This window comes from Somniosus microcephalus, chromosome 20 (genome assembly GCF_052327205.1).
Source record: "Somniosus microcephalus isolate GS21.2 chromosome 20, FLI_Smic_1.0, whole genome shotgun sequence".
Taxonomy (NCBI): Eukaryota; Metazoa; Chordata; class Chondrichthyes; order Squaliformes; family Somniosidae; genus Somniosus; species Somniosus microcephalus.
Genome location: NC_141006.1, coordinates 68968167 through 68984304, shown reverse-complemented (window position 1 = coordinate 68984304; position 16138 = coordinate 68968167). Strand labels below are relative to the sequence as shown.

The window sequence follows — 16138 nt, the reverse complement described above, 5'->3', positions numbered from 1 at the left end:
GGCAGATGACTAAAAGCTTGGTAAGAGGTAGGTTTTAAGGAGGAGAGAGCAGTAAAGAGGCGGAGGTTTAGGGAGGGAATTCCAAAGTTTAGGGCCTTGGCAGCCGAAGGCACGGCCACAAATGGTTGGGTGATTAAAATCAAGGATGCTCAAGATGCCAAAATTAGAGTGGTGCAAATATCTGAGGGTTATGGGGCTGAAGGAGGTTACAGAGGTAGGGAGGTGCGATTTGAAAAGGAGGATGAGAATTTTTAAAATCGAGGCATTGCTTAATCGGGAACCAATGTAGGTCAGCGAGCACAGGGGTGATGGGTGAACGGGACTTGGTGTGAGTTAGGACACGGGCAGCCGAGTTTTGGAATGGCCTCGAGTTTACGTAGGGTAACACAGACATTCTTGTAAATTATACAGGAAGGAAATCCTGACGGTGGCTGGAATGTTGGCCTTTGAACAAAGAACCATAGGTTGAAATCCCAATCTCAACTAACATTCATAATCTTGACTGTCCTTGAGAGTAAGTCTGCCTTCTTGGTGGCAGCCTCTGAAGAAGCATCTCTCGTCACATGAAGAGGATTGCCCCTGGTGAAGCCACATTAACAGCATCTGTGGAGATGGCCCAGGCCGATCCATCCCAAACAAGAGCACGGTCGATGCAAGGGTTAATACAGGAAGCAGAAGCAAAAACAAAACACAAGTTTACCCACTTCCCCCCTCCACGTCTGTAAATTCTCTTCACACTGAACAATCTTCAGCTACGAAGCACTACTGGAACAAAGGTAGGCTGGTTACACGCATATCTGGTACGCTACTATCCTCAGGTGAAATGAACCTGACTATTCAGTGAATTATGCACTGAAACACTCAATTATCAATAACTTGTATTCACATAGTGTACGGTCACATCCCAACGTGCTTCTCAATCAATAAATTACGTTTGAAACAGTCATTTATGTAGGCACAATTATAGAAAATGCCATGCATCAGCAATGCTGGCCCAAGCAATTGCAATTCCTCATCAGGAACTCTGTTTGATGGGAGTGAGAAGAATAGATTTTGTACACTAGAATGCTATGACTGCATCAGTATTATGCTTACATCAAATGTTTTAACTGGCGTGAACGATATATTGAAGTAATGCAGTTATATACTCACACTCAGCTTTTCCTTCACTGCGTTAGCAGTGGCAGCAATTGTACATGCTGTATCATGTTGTACCACATGTGAAAACTCTGCAAGATCCCGTTTCATAAACTCCAACGCTTCAGTAGACTGTCGGGAGGAAGGTGACATGAACAGTATTATATTCTGTAAAGCTTTCTTAGAGAAAACAAATCTCTGCTTTAATTTCTTTCATCCCTCAAGCTCTTCTTCGAAATAATGCCATGGGATCTTATACATCTACCCAAGCGGGCACACGGGGGCCTCGGTTTAAAGTCTCAACCGAAAGCGGCACCTTCGACAGTGCAGCACTTCCTCAGTACTGCACTGGAGTGTCAGCCTAGACTTCTGTGCTAGAGTTCAGAAATAGTTTTTGCTACAGTTTAGACACATTAGTAATGATGCTAGAAAGAAAAAGGCCTTTTAAAACTAATTAAAATAGGTGCAACAATTGGCCTCAACAACGCAAGTTAAAGCGCTGCTGGATTCCTCCTGATCAGTGTCCAGCAGCCCCTGTTGGAAGTGCACACATGTGGACATCAGGCGAGGACAGGGCCAGACTTGGCTTTGACAGCCTGGAGTCAAATAACTCACTGAATGTCAGCATTCTGGCACATGCATGAAAAACAGCCACTTTGGTAAGAAAAATCAGGCAGCAACTGGCACCTGTTGAACCATACTCCAGCAACAACCACACTTCAGCTCCTGCAAAGAGCAGTGGGGAGACAACTGCTCAAAAAATATATAGCTCCATCTCCTCCACTTCTGCTAGGCTCTGCCCTTGATTCTGTATCTTACCAAAGTGATCTTCACTTTCTTCCTCTAAACACATTTCCAAAAGCAAGGCCAGTGGCTGCAAATCTCGGTTTGGAGTGATTCAGTTTAAAAAAAAAATACGTCCAACTTATGAACAGTCAGCGAGCAAAGGTTTAGAGCATTCTGTATTTATCGTCTGATAAGGATTAGATTTCATAAACCATCTGGTTGCTACCTCCAATAATCTTTACAATTCTTAGACTCAGCTACACAATATAATTCAAAGGCAGGCTCGATTCTCACCTTTTCTTTTACTGACTGGAAACCTTCCTGTATCCAGCTGCCCCACCAACTCCCACCAGATTCCCTGCAAGGAAAGAGGACATTCCTTTAATTAGAACTCTTAAATAAACATTTATACTAAAAAAAAAACGTTTGCATCTATCTGCATTTGTATCCCATTAATTTTCTTTTTCAAATTTAACATTCAAGTGATGCATTGCTGACAATCCAGGCACCAGCTGAATTTGAGAGAGTTCATAGGAAAGGTTTAGTAACGAGTTGTGCCAGAGTACAAGTACAGGAGCTTGCAGCTAGGATCCTCATTTACTGAGTTCACAATCTTAACAAGACTACCTATGGAAGGGTGGGGAACCAAAGTATACTTCCACAGCAAAATGCTGAAGTCAACAAAGGCACACGTCACTCAGGTATTCTGTACACCCCTAAGGACCTGGTTACAGCAACGCAATGGGAAGAAAGATGGAAACAAGGATAGTTGATTTGTTTTTAAGAAATGATGTGCTATTAGGCCAAGAAGTTATAAAAGTCCACTGTAAAGTAGATTACCACACTTGGAAATAAGTCTATCCAATCAATTAGTACACACAGACAATCACAAGAGAAAGCGTTCTTTGGGCCATGATCAAATGGCTGCCACACACAGTAGAAAAATAGTTATGTGCAAGGTTTTAGAGAATTAACAAATGTAATTCAGGATTTATATCAAAGAGAATTTATCCATTACAACAAAATATTCAAAATTTGAAAGAAATTATCCAATGTGTTAAATTTACCAGTAGCACAAAAGAACTATAATCACTTGTTTTCGTTCTATTAAAAAAACGCTAACATCAGGGACGGCTCAAAAATCCCAACTATAGCTTCCTTGTATAATGTTTAAGCTTGCCTTTATTTATAGCACATTTATTTTTCTTATGCACCAAACAGCTATCTAACATATAGGCATCTGGGCCATCATTGGAGTTTTCCTGCAGGCTATTTGGGAGTACAGCAGTATCAATGATAATGAACACTGTTCGCAGTAATTGCGCTCAGGGGAGGGTCCTTGGAATTCAGCACCACTTTAAGGCCAAGGTCTAGCAACTACTGGGACAAGAGAACGGAGATCGTACATCACATCCAGCCAATTTTTGTGACATATTACTAAACAAAGTATTCTAAACATATTTATATATAAAAAGGAAAGTGTAACAGTAGAAATTGTTTAAAAAGTGACAATTACAAATTATCTATATTTACAAGTGCTAACTCAATCATATTGCAAACAAATATTAATGGTTTGAGTGAAGTGTTGGAAAATAATGACAGTTGTTGCAACAGCGCTCTTGCTCAGCCTAAATGTTCATTTTATTCCCATGAAAGGTCAGTATATTTTTTAATTGCAGCAACGGAACAAGATAACGAGCGAGTAAAAAAAAAACAGGAAACGAAAAAGACAAAACAAACAAAAGAGGACACACACAAGGACACAAAGAACCAAAAAAATAGAACCAGCAACATGAAAGCATTAGAGGCACAAGACAGACTGCATTCTCTCATCTAGTAATGCTTACAAAAGGTCCGTTCCCTACCCTCCCTGTCAAAACCGAACACCAAAATTTGCCAACCCGCCCCAGCGTTTTCCCCAACCCACACTCCGATTCTCCATAAGCAATCAATGCCAGAGATCGGTTATGCATACACGCTAGTGAATCTCCTGTCGCCTTGCTCACCACTAAGCAGAGGTCAGTTAACTGTGTTTATGATAATAGGTTGAGACAGTACACAGTCACCTCTGGAGCAAGCAAGAACAACAGGTATTCTTGTGATATTGTGTCACAGCCCCAAGGTGAAGCAAGTGGAACAGGCAATACCATTACAGCATTCCGCAGATTTCAGTGTACTATTGGGAGGGGGCATCACCAAATGAAGGATTTTAATATATTAATAGATGAGATATAAATATATATTACAGAAACATACATATACATACACTTTTTGTTCAAAAGGTGAATCTTCCCCCTTCTAAATAGTTTGGGAAAGGTTTTGAATCAAATCCCTGGACTCCTGTTATAAACAGGATCCATATCTGTGCTAAGCAGATACCAAAATGTACAAACACCACAATTTTTACCTCATGCACCAAAGCACAGTAATAATATCTCGTTAGTGAAAGAAGTTAACATTTACTTCACCTATGAAATTTTGCAATCATAGAAATGATCTCAACTGTTAGTATGGGCATATTTAAAAGACAATGGAGGCCTTGAACAGCATTAGGAAATCGCATGGTTAAAACCCCAAAATTAATCACAACTTGTCCCTTATAAGCTCATTGAACATCTGTTATATTACATAGAGAAAAAAGTGTTACAAGATAGAAAAAGTTATGGTCTCAAAGGCTTTTGGTTTGTCCTCCTCACTCATAGCCACTAAGAGTAATGTTTTCAATTTTGCAGTATAGGTATTCATACATCACAAGTTCGAGACAGGTGAGGTAGGGCACTCTGCCCATCCATCCAAAACAACTACAGTCTATCACAGCGTTCAACTGTCAACCCAAGGTTTTTGCTTTCATCATCATACCTAGAATTCCATGTCACAGGTTGATCATTGTGTGAAAAACTTCCCGAAATCATTCCTAAATTTGTCTTTCACTGGTTTGGAACTGTGCTCTCTTTAAAATCTGAAGTCAAGATCTGGATACACTTATTTCTTCTTGGTCACCACTTGTAAAGCCCAAATTTCTCAAAACTTTCCTGAACTCGGTCTGGAGATCATGGCCATTTGAGCAAGGTGAGAGAGAGCCACTGCACATCAGGATAAAGCAAATCCTCCAGAGCACAACTACCTCCTTTAATAAATCAACTTTTAAAATAAATTCACAAAATGGCTAGCCTCCTGATTAGAGTTACCACTCACTCAGTATCTCGCAAACAGCAAGGTGCTCTGGCAGCAAAGAAAGACAGCATAAGAACATATGACGTAGGAGCCCCTCGAGCCTGCTCCGCCATTCAGTAAGATCATGGCTGATCTGATCTTGACCTCAACTCCACTTCCCTGCCCGCCCCCCATAACCCTCGACTCCCTCATCGTTCAAAAATCTGTCTGTCTCCACCTTAAATATATTCAATGACCCACCCTCCACAGCTCTCTGGGGAAGAGAATTCCAAAGATTCACAACCCTCAGAAGAAATTCCTCCTCATTATTTCCAATTTAAAAGGGTGCCCCTTTATTCTGAAATTATGCCCCCTAGTTCTAGATTCCCCCACAAGGGGAAACATCCTCTCTGCATCTACCCTGTCAAGCCCCTTCAGAGCCTTATACGTTTCAATAAGATCCCCTCTCATTCTTCTAAACTCCAATGAGTAGAGGCCCAACCTGCTCAACCTTTCTTCGTAAGACAACCCCTTCATCTCCGGAATCAACCTCGTGAACCTTCTCTGAACTGCCCCCAATGTAAGTATATCCTTCCTTAAATAAGGAGACCAAAACTGTACGCAGTACTCCAGGTGTGGTCTCACCACGCCCTGTACAGTTGTAACAGGACTTCCCTATTTTATACTCCATTCCCTTTGCAATAAAGGCCAACACTCTATTTGCCTTCCTAATTACTTGCTGTACCTGCATGCTAACTTTTTGTGATTCATGTACAAAGACCCCCCGATCCCTCTGTACCTCAGCATTTTGTAATCTCTCTCCATTTAAATAATTTACTTTTTTATTTTTCCTACCAAAGTGGATAACCTCACATTTTCCCCACATTAAACTCCATCTGCCAGATTTCTGCCCACTCACTTAGCCTATCTATATCCCTTTGGCGATTCTTTGCGTCCTCCACACAATTTGCTTTCCCACCTATCTTTGTATCAGTAGCAAATTTGGCTACATTACACTCAGTCCCTTCATCCAAGTCATTATTAGATTGTAAATAGTTGAGGCCCCAGCACTGATCCCTGCGGCACCCCACTAGTTAGTTTGCCAACCTGAAAATGACCCATTTATCCCGACTCTCTGTTTTCTGTTAGTTAGCCAATCCTCTATCCATGCTAATATATTACCCCCCAACCCCGTGAGCTCTTATCTTGTGCAGTAACCTTTTATGTGGCACCTTATCGAATGCCTTCTGGAAATCCAAATACACATCATCTACTGGTTCCCCTTTATCCACCCTGCTCGTTACATCCTCAAAGAACACCAGCAAATTTGTCAAACATGATTTCCCTTCCATAAATCCATGCTGACTCTGCTTGACTATATTATGATTTTCTAAATGTCCTGCTGTCACTCCTTTAATGATGGACTCCAGCATTTTCCCAATGACAAATGTTAGGCTAACTGGTCGATATAGTTGCCTGCTTTCTGTCTCCCTCCTTTCTTAAATAGGGGCGTTGCATTTGTGGTTTTCCAGTCTGCTGGGACCTCTCCAGAATCCAGGGAATTTTGGTAGATTCCAGCCAATGCATCCACTGTCTCTGCAGCCACCTCTTTTAAGACTCTAGGATGCACGTCATCGGGTCCAGGGGACTTGTCCACCTTTAGTCCCATTAGTTTGCCTAGTACTTTCTCTCTAGTGAGATAGTTTTATGTTCCCCACCCCCACAACCCTTTGATTATCCATTATTGGGATGCTTTTAGCATCTTCTACCGTGAAGACTGATACAAAATATTTGTTCAACGTCTCCGCCATTTCCCGGTTTCCCATTATTAATTCCCCAGACTCATCCTCTAGGGGACCAACGTTTACTTTAGCTACACCCTTCCTTTTTATATACCTGTAGAAGCTCTTACTGTCTGTTTTTATATTTCTTGCTAGCTTACTCTCATAAGCTATCTTTTCTCTATCATTTTTTTAAATCGTCCTTTGCTGCTTTTTAAAAATTTCCCAATCCTCTGACCTTTCACTATTCTTCGCAACAATGTATGCTTTTGTTTTCAATTTGATACCATCCTTTACTTCCTTAGTTAGCCATGGATGAATCATCCTTCTCTTAGAGTCTTTCTTTCTCACTGGAATATATCTTTGCTGAGAGTTGTGAAATATCCCCTTAAATGTTTGCCACTGCTTTTCTACAGTCTTACCCTGTAACATATTTTCCCAGTCCATTTTAACCAAGTCTGCCTTCATACCTTTGTAATTACTTTTGTTTTAAGTTCAGGTCACTAGTTCCAGACCTAGCTTTCTCACCCTCAAACTGAATTTGGAAATTCTACCATGCTATGATCACGCTTCCCAACAGGATCCTTCACTTCGAGATTAATTAATCCTGCCTCGTTACACATTACCAGATCTAAAATAGTCTTCTCCCTGGTTGGCTCCACAACATATTGTTCCAAGAAACCATCCCGTATACATTCTAAGAACTCTTCCTCAAGTCTACCTTTGCCAATTTGCTTTGTCCAATCAATATGAAGATTAAAATCTCCCATAATTATAGCTATACCTTTCTTACAAGCCTCTATTATTACTTAATTTATTCTCTGTCCTACAGTGTGGCTACTGTTTGGGGGCCTGTAGACCACTCCTACCAGTGACTTTTTACCCTTATTATTTCTTATCTCCACCCAAACTGATTCTACATCTTGATCTTCTAGGCCAATATCATCTCATTACTGCACTGATCTCATCCCTTATTAACAGAGCTACACCACCTCTTTTTCCTTTCTGCCTATCCTTACGAAATGGCAAATACCCCTGAATATTCAGTTCCCAGCTTTGGTCACCTTGCAACCATGTCACTGTAATGGCCATCAGATCATACCCATTTATTTCTCTTTGTGCTGTCAACTCATCTATTTTGTTACGAATGTTGCGTGCATTCAGATATAGAGTCTTTAATTTTGTATTTTTTTCTCACTACTCTGATCCCTCTTTCTGATGCACTCTTATGTGTATACGCTCTGTCCATTCCTGTGACACTCTGGTTATCATTACCCCCATCACTACCCTGCACTTTTGCCTTCTCATTTTTCTTCGACTTTTTTTTTTTTTAAATTTCCGCTCAACGTATCCCTCCCCCCCCCATTATTTAGTTTAAAGCACTATCTACAGCCCTAATTATTTGATTCGCCAGGACACTGGTCCCAGCCTGGTTCAAATGAAGCCAGTCCCGGCGGAACAGCTCCCTCTTATTCCAGTACTGGTGCCACAAATCTTTGAGCCACTCGTTCATCTCTGACCTTATTTACCCTATGCCAATTTGCACGTGGCTCAGGTAGTAATCCAAAGATTATTACCTTTGCAACACGTCGCGTTTCCACATTTTGCCTTTAAACACAAAAAAGCTGCAGTCCTGGTCAAGAGGTCAGCCATCTCTCGTTAATCTCTTTTTCCCCCAAAATTGCATTTTTATATAGGAGATGGCACATATTATTAAAAATACTCTTGGGCACAAAGACTGTAGGGACTATCGTGCACAAATTTGTCAATATTCCACAGACTACCATACCAGTAGCAGTGTACTGAAAGCTTGTTTCATTCCTCAGAAATTTCACAATTCACTCAAGATGGCGATGGCAATATTTGCATATAAACAAGCATAGCGATTCAGCTCTCTGCAATATATTATAATAGATACATAGAATATACAGCATAGAAACAGGCCATTCGGCCCAACCAGTCCATGCCGGCGTTTATGCTCCACTCGAGTCTCCTCCCGTCTTTTCACATCTACCAGCATAACCCTCTATTCCCTTTTCCCTCATATACTTATCGAGCCTCCCCTTAAATGCATCTATACTATTCGCTTTAACCACTCCCTGTAGTAGCGAGTTCCACATTCTCACCACTCTCTGGGTAAAGAAGTTTCTTCTGAATTCCCTATTGGATTTCTTGGTGACTATCTTATATTGATGGCCTCTAGTTTTGCTCTTCCCCACAAGTGGAAACACTTTGTATCTAAAATGTAGAAAGAGCACAACTGCAGCTTTCAGATCTACAGGATGTCCCAAAGTGTGTCGCAGCCAATACATTTACTTTTGAAGTGTCATCAGTTAGGTAAACAAAATGCGACAGCCAAGCTGCACAAAGCAAAGTCTCACAAACAGCACACGAATGATTGGTGCAGTTGGTTGAAGGTGAAATGTTGAGCAAGACCCTGGCAGAATTCCCTGCCCGAACACAAAACAGTTCCCTGAAATTTTTTCCATCTACCTAAACAGGCAAGTGGGGCTCCAGTTTAACACCCCAGCCAAAAATACAAAACCCAAAGTTACGACCATCCAATACAATATATTTCACCTTGCATCAAAGATACGAGGTCATTTTTGAAATTAAAAATCTGTCCCAAGTATAAACAATTTTTTTTTTTTTTTTTTAATTTAAAAAAGCTTCCTCCCCACCCCATCGACAAACACCAATGAAACTAGATTGCATTTTACAAAAAGCAGGTAACAGTGAGGAGAATAATGGTAGACGTCAGGAGGATAGTCAGACTGGTGAAATGGGCAGACACATGGCAGATGAAATTTAATGCAGAGAAGCATGAAGCGATGCATTTTGAAGAAACAAACAGGGTGAGCAAAATAAACTAAACGATACAATTTTAAAGGGGGTGCAGACACAGAGATCTAGGTGTTCACGTAGGTGAGGGTGCAGAGGAGATTTACTGGAATGATGCCAGGAATGAGGGACTTCGGTTATGTGGAGACTAAAGATGCTGGGTTTGTACTCCTTAGAGCAGAGAGGGTTAAGGGGAGACTTAAGAGATGAGTACACATGTTTTTACGCAGCCTGAAAAGGGTAGTGGAAGCAGATTAAACATCAACTTTCAAAAGGGAATTGAAAATACGTGAAAAGGCAACACTTGCAGGGTGCTGGGGAAAGAGCAGGGGAGCAAGACTAATTGGATAGCTCTTTCAGAGAGCTAGCACAGGCACGATGGGCTGAATGGCCTGCTTGTGCTGTATGATTGTAGCAGATGCAGAGCGAAGATCAGGCTTCGAGCAGTATTCAGTGCTTATAAACACATGACATCATCTGTTTACTGCTTCATAACTTGCTCACACGCATCAATTAATTATTTACTTGGACGGCATCAATGTAGTTTTTAGAATTTGTACAAATGTTCTTGCCCAAAAATCGTAGAGAAATCCACAGCTAGAATATTTTTACGGAAAATATACATCAACATGAAGAGCAGCAGGCAAGAAAATGCCTTCTAAAATATCTGAACATGACCAATAATAGACAGTAAATATATACATTTTTATTAATTACCCCCAACAGAAGAATGAGGAACTTGCAATGAGCTGGAGATAAAACAAAGTAAAAGTGTTTGATTATATCCACCCCCACCCCCATCAAAATCAAAGAATCTAAACAGTGAAGTAGTTTGCAAGGCAGACCGGGGCCTGCTGAGTGTTTCACATACCCAGTATCTGCAGCATTTCGCTGACACCAACCAACACAGCCCATCCCACAGATCCCCAGACCCCGACACAACCCATCCCATCCCCAGACCCCGACACGACCCATCCCATCCCCAGACCCCGACACAACCCATCCCAACCCCAGACCCCGACACAACCCATCCCCAGACCCCGACACAACCCATCCCATAGATCCCCAGACCCCGACACAACCCATCCCCAGACGCCGACACAACCCATCCCATCCCCAGACACAACCCATCCCCAGACCCCGACACAACCCATCCCATCCCCAGACCCCGACACAACCCATCCCCAGACGCCGACACAACCCATCCCATCCCCAGACACAACCCATCCCCAGACCCCGACACAACCCATCCCATCCCCAGACACAACCCATCCCTAGACCCAACCCATCCCCAGACCTCGACACAACCCATCCCCAGACCTCGACACGACCCATCCCATCCCCAGACCCCGACACGACCCATCCCATCCCCAGACCCCGACACGACCCATCCCCAGACCCCGACACGACCCATCCCATCCCCAGACCCCGACACAACCCATCCCCAGACCTCGACACAACCCATCCCATCCCCAGACCCCAACACAGCCCTTCCCATCCCCAGACCGACACGGCCCATCCCATCCCCAGACCCCGACACGGCCCATCCCATCCCCAGACCCCGACACGGCCCATCCCATCCCCAGACCCCGACACGGCCCATCCCATCCCCAGACCCCGACACAACCCATCCCATCCCCAGACCGACACGGCCCATCCCATCCCCAGACCCCGACACGGCCCATCCCATCCCCAGACCCCGACACGGCCCATCCCATCCCCAGACCCCGACACAACCCATCCCCAGACCTCGACACAACCCATCCCATCCCCAGACCCCAACACGGCCCTTCCCATCCCCAGACCGACACGGCCCATCCCATCCCCAGACCCCAACACGGCCCATCCCATCCCCAGACCCCGACACGGCCCATCCCATCCCCAGACCCCGACACAACCCATCCCATCCCCAGACCGACACGGCCCATCCCATCCCCAGACCCCGACACGGCCCATCCCATCCCCAGACCCCGACACGGCCCATCCCATCCCCAGACCCCGACACAACCCATCCCATCCCCAGACCGACACGGCCCATCCCATCCCCAGACCCCGACACGGCCCATCCCATCCCCAGACCCCGACACGGCCCATCCCATCCCCAGACCCCGACACGGCCCATCCCATCCCCAGACCCCGACACAACCCATCCCATCCCCAGACCGACACGGCCCATCCCATCCCCAGACACGGCCCATCCCATCCCCAGACCCCGACACGGCCCATCCCATCCCCAGACCCCGACACGGCCCATCCCATCCCCAGACACGACCCATCCCATCCCCAGACCCCGACACGACCCATCCCATCCCCAGACCCCGACACGACCCATCCCCAGACCCCAACACGGCCCATCCCCAGACCCCGACACGACCCATCCCATCCCCAGACCCCGACACGACCCATCCCCAGACCCCGACACGGCCCATCCCCAGAGCCCGACACGGCCCATCCCATCCCATCCCCAGACCAACACGGCCCATCCCATCCCCAGACCCCGACACGGCCCATCCCATCCCAAGACCCCGAAATGGCCCATCCCATCCCCAGACCCCGAAACAGCCCATCCCATGACCCCGACACGGCCCATCCCATCCCCAGACCCCGACACGGCCCACCCCACCCCCAGACCCCGACACGGCCCATCCCACACCTCCATACCCCGACACGGCCCATCCCACGCCCCCAGACCCCGACACGGCCCATCCCACGCCCCCAGACCCCGACACGGCCCATCCCCAGATCCCCAACACGGCTCATCCCACCCCCCCAGTCCCCAACACAGAAACATAGGAGAGAGGAGCAGGAGTAGGCCATTCGGCCCCTCGAGCCTGCTCCGCCATTCAATGAGATCATGGCTGATCATCCAAATTCAGTACCCTGTCCCTGCTTTCTCCCCATATCCCTTATAAGAAGTAGGAGCAGGAGTAGGAGTAGGCTATACGGCCCCTCGGGCCTGCTCCGCCATTCAATAGGATCATGGCTGATCCGAATCTAGACTCACGTCCACTTCCCTGCCCTCTCCCCGTAACCCCTAATTCCCTTATCTGCTAGGAAACTGTCTATCTCCATTTTAAATTTATTTAATGTTGCAGCTTCCACAGCTCTCTGGGGTAGCAAATTCCATAGATTTACTACCCTCTGAGTGGAGAAGTTTCTCCTCATCTCAGTTTTGAAAGGGCAGCCCCTTATTCTAAGATTATGCCCCCTAGTTCTAATCTCACCCATCAGTGGAAACATCCTCACCGCATCCACCCGATCAAGCCCCCTCACAATCTTATATGTTCCGATAAGATCGCCTCATTCTTCTGAACTCCAATGAGTAGAGTCCCAACCTACTCAACCTTTCCTCATACGTCAACCCCCTCATCTCCGGAATCAACCGAGTGAACCTTCTCTGAACCGCCTCGAGAGCAAGTATATCTTTTCTTAAATATGGAAACCAAAACTGCACGCAGTATTCCAGGTGTGGCCTCACCAATACCCTGTATAACTGAAGCAAGACTTCCCTGTTTTTATACTCCATCCCCCTTGCAATAAAAGCCAAGATTCCATTGGCCTTCCTGATCACCTGCTGCACCTGCATACTAACTTTTTGTGTTTCATGCACCAGGACCCCCAGATCCCTTTAGCCTTAAGAAATATATCTAACTCCTTCTTGAATATATTTAATGAATTGGCCTCAACTGCCTTCTGTGGTAGACAATTCCACAGATTCACCACTATCTGGGTGAAGTAATTCCTCCTCATCTCTGTCCTAAATGGCTTACCCCTTATCCTTAGACTGTGACCCCTGGTTCTGGACTCCCCGGCCATCAGGAACATCCTTCCTGCATCTAGTCTGTCTAGTCCTGTTAGAATTTTATAAGTTTCAATGAGATCCCCTCTCATTCTTCTAAACTCCAGCAAGTATAAGCCCAATCGACCCAGTCTCTCCTCATACGTCATTCCTGCCATCCCAGGTATCAGTCTGGTGAATCTTCGCTGCACTCCCTCCATGGCAAGAACATCCTTCCTCAGATAAGGCGACCAAAACTGCACACAATACTCAAGGTGTGGTCTCACCAAGGCCCTGTACAACTGCAGCAAGACATCCTTGTTCCTGTACTCGAACCCTCTCGCTACGAAGGCCAACATACCATTTGCATACTTAACCACCTGCATGCTTACCTTCAGCGACTGATGCACAACAACACCCAGGTCTCATTGCACTTTCCCTTCTCCCAATCTATTGCCGTTCAGATAATAATCTGCCTTCCTGTTTTTGCCACCAAAGTGGATAACCTTGCATTTATCCACATTAGACTGCATCTGCCATGCTTCTGCCCAATGACCCAACCTGTCTAAATCATACTGGAGTTTCTCAGCATCCTCCTCACAGCACACACGCCCACCCAGCTTTGTCTCATCTGCAAACTTGGAGATATTACATCTAGTTCCCTCGTCTAGATCATTTATATATATTGTGAGTAGCTGGGGTCCTAGCACCGATCCCTGTGGTACCCCACTAGTCACTGCCTGCCACTCGGAAAAAAACCAGTTTATTCCAACTCTCTGCTTCCTGTCTGCCAACCAGTTCTCTATCCAAGTCAGTACCTTGCCCCCAATCCCATGTGCCTTAACTTTACACACTAATCTCTTATGCAGGACCTTATCGAAAGCCTTCTGAAAGTCCAAATACACCACAGCCACTGGTTCTCCCTTATCTATTCTACCAGTTACATCCTCAAAAAATTCCAGATTAGTCAAGCATGATTTACCTTTTGTAAATCCATGTTGACTTTGTCCGATCCTGTCACTGTTTTCCAAGTGCTCTGCTATTACATCTTTTATAATGGACCCTAGCATTTTCCCCACTACCGATGTCAGGCTTACTGGTCTGTAATTCCCCGTTTTCTCTCTACCACCTTTTTTGAATAGTGGGGTAACATTAGCTACCCTCGAATCCATGGGAACTGTTCCAGAGTCTATCATCAAATTTTGGAAGATGATCAGCAATGCATCTACTATTTCTAGGACCACTTCCTTAAGTACCCTAGAATGTAGATTATCAGGCCCTAGGGATTTATCGGCCTTCAATCCAGTCAATTTCCCTAACACCATTTCCCTACAAATACTGATTTCTTTCAGTTCCTCCCTCACACAGCCCTTCCCATCCCCCCACACCCTCACCCCAAACACACATCCCACCTCCAGCCCCCCAATACAAGTCAAGGCAGAATCCTGCAGCATTGAGCCCAGCTGTGAATGCCTCAGAAACCCGTGTTTATCTCAAGTCCCGAGGCCCGGCTAGTGCGGAGAGAGAAGCCCGGGGTTGGGGGGCTGGTGCGGGGGCCCCGGGGGTTGGGGCCGAGCCGGGGCCCGGGGGGTTGGGGCCGGGGCCCGGTGCGGGGCCATCACTCACCCGTCCGCCATTTCCCGGGCTGATGTCATCGGTGTTTAGCGACCCTTCACCCCGACCCCGCGTCACGCTGCTCCGCTTCAGCCGGCCGAGGACAGACTCATCCTCCCTGCTCGGTCAGTCTGGGGTCTGTGTCGGTCGGTCTGTCTGGGCTCGGTGCCGTCCGTGTGTCGGTCTATCTGTCTGGGCTCGGTGCCGTGGGTCTGTCTGTCTGTCTGGGCTCGGTGCCGTGGGTCTGTCTGTCTGTCCGGGCTCGGTGCCGTGGGTCTGTCTGTCTGTCCGGGCTCGGTGCCGTGGGTCTGTCTGTCTGTCTGTCTGTCCGGGCTCGGTGCCGTCGGTCGGTCTGTCTGTCTGTCCGGGCTCGGTGCCGTCGGTCGGTCGGTCTGTCTGTCCGGGCTCTGCTCCGGCCTGTTTTCTCCGCTCCTCCCCCGCGCGCTCTCTCACACCGACGTTTAACGGCTCCGGGCGGACTACGGTGGCCGGCCGGCGGTTTGGAAAGCGTTTTTTGCCTCCCGCTGTTGCGCCGAGGTTTTGCGTGCTGACGTCACTCACGTTTGTCGTTCACCGCCGGCACGGCACGTGCTTATGCTAAATTATGCAAATCGCCTTGCATATGTAAATTAGGGGGTTAGCTGGGGGTCTTCAACAACAACTTGTGCAAATCAACAACAACAAATTGTATTTATATAGCGCCTTTAACCTAGTAAAACGTCCCAAGGTGCTTCACAGGAGTATTAAAAGACACAAAATTTGACACCCAGCTGCAAAACGAGAAATTAGGGCAGGTGACCAAAGGCTTGGCCAAATCCTGCCAATATGCCTTTTATTTCCAATAAATATCATAAGCAGACACTGGGTTGTCATCAAACAGAAAAGCTAACAATAAACCCATACAATAAACAAAGGAAACTTGCAAACTTAAATAATCTTATTTCCAGCATCCACAATGCACTGCGGTCACTGTGGTGCCCACCGGTCACAGAAGGCCTCAAGCACACTGGATGCAGACACCGCCTGCTTCTTCTCCAGGGCCACCCAG

At 46.1% G+C, this 16138-nt stretch overlaps 1 protein-coding gene across 2 annotated transcripts in view; it reads right to left on the bottom strand.

Annotated features, from left to right (window-relative positions):
- Positions 1 to 15622, bottom strand: part of bsdc1 (BSD domain containing 1) — a 37390-nt gene extending 21768 nt beyond the window's left edge. The window contains exons 1-3 of one of the 2 annotated variants that reach the window (XM_085962941.1): positions 15103 to 15622; positions 2218 to 2281; positions 1153 to 1269 (exon numbers count right to left, since the gene is read on the bottom strand). In XM_085962941.1, coding sequence (XP_085819067.1) covers positions 1153 to 1269; positions 2218 to 2281; positions 15103 to 15131 — 210 coding nt within the window. In that variant the 5' untranslated portion in view covers positions 15132 to 15622. Of the gene's footprint in view, positions 1 to 488; positions 659 to 1152; positions 1270 to 2217; positions 2282 to 15102 lie in introns of those variants that run through there. The other variant, XM_085962942.1, reaches the window with a different exon arrangement.
- Positions 15623 to 16138: the final 516 nt, after the last annotated feature.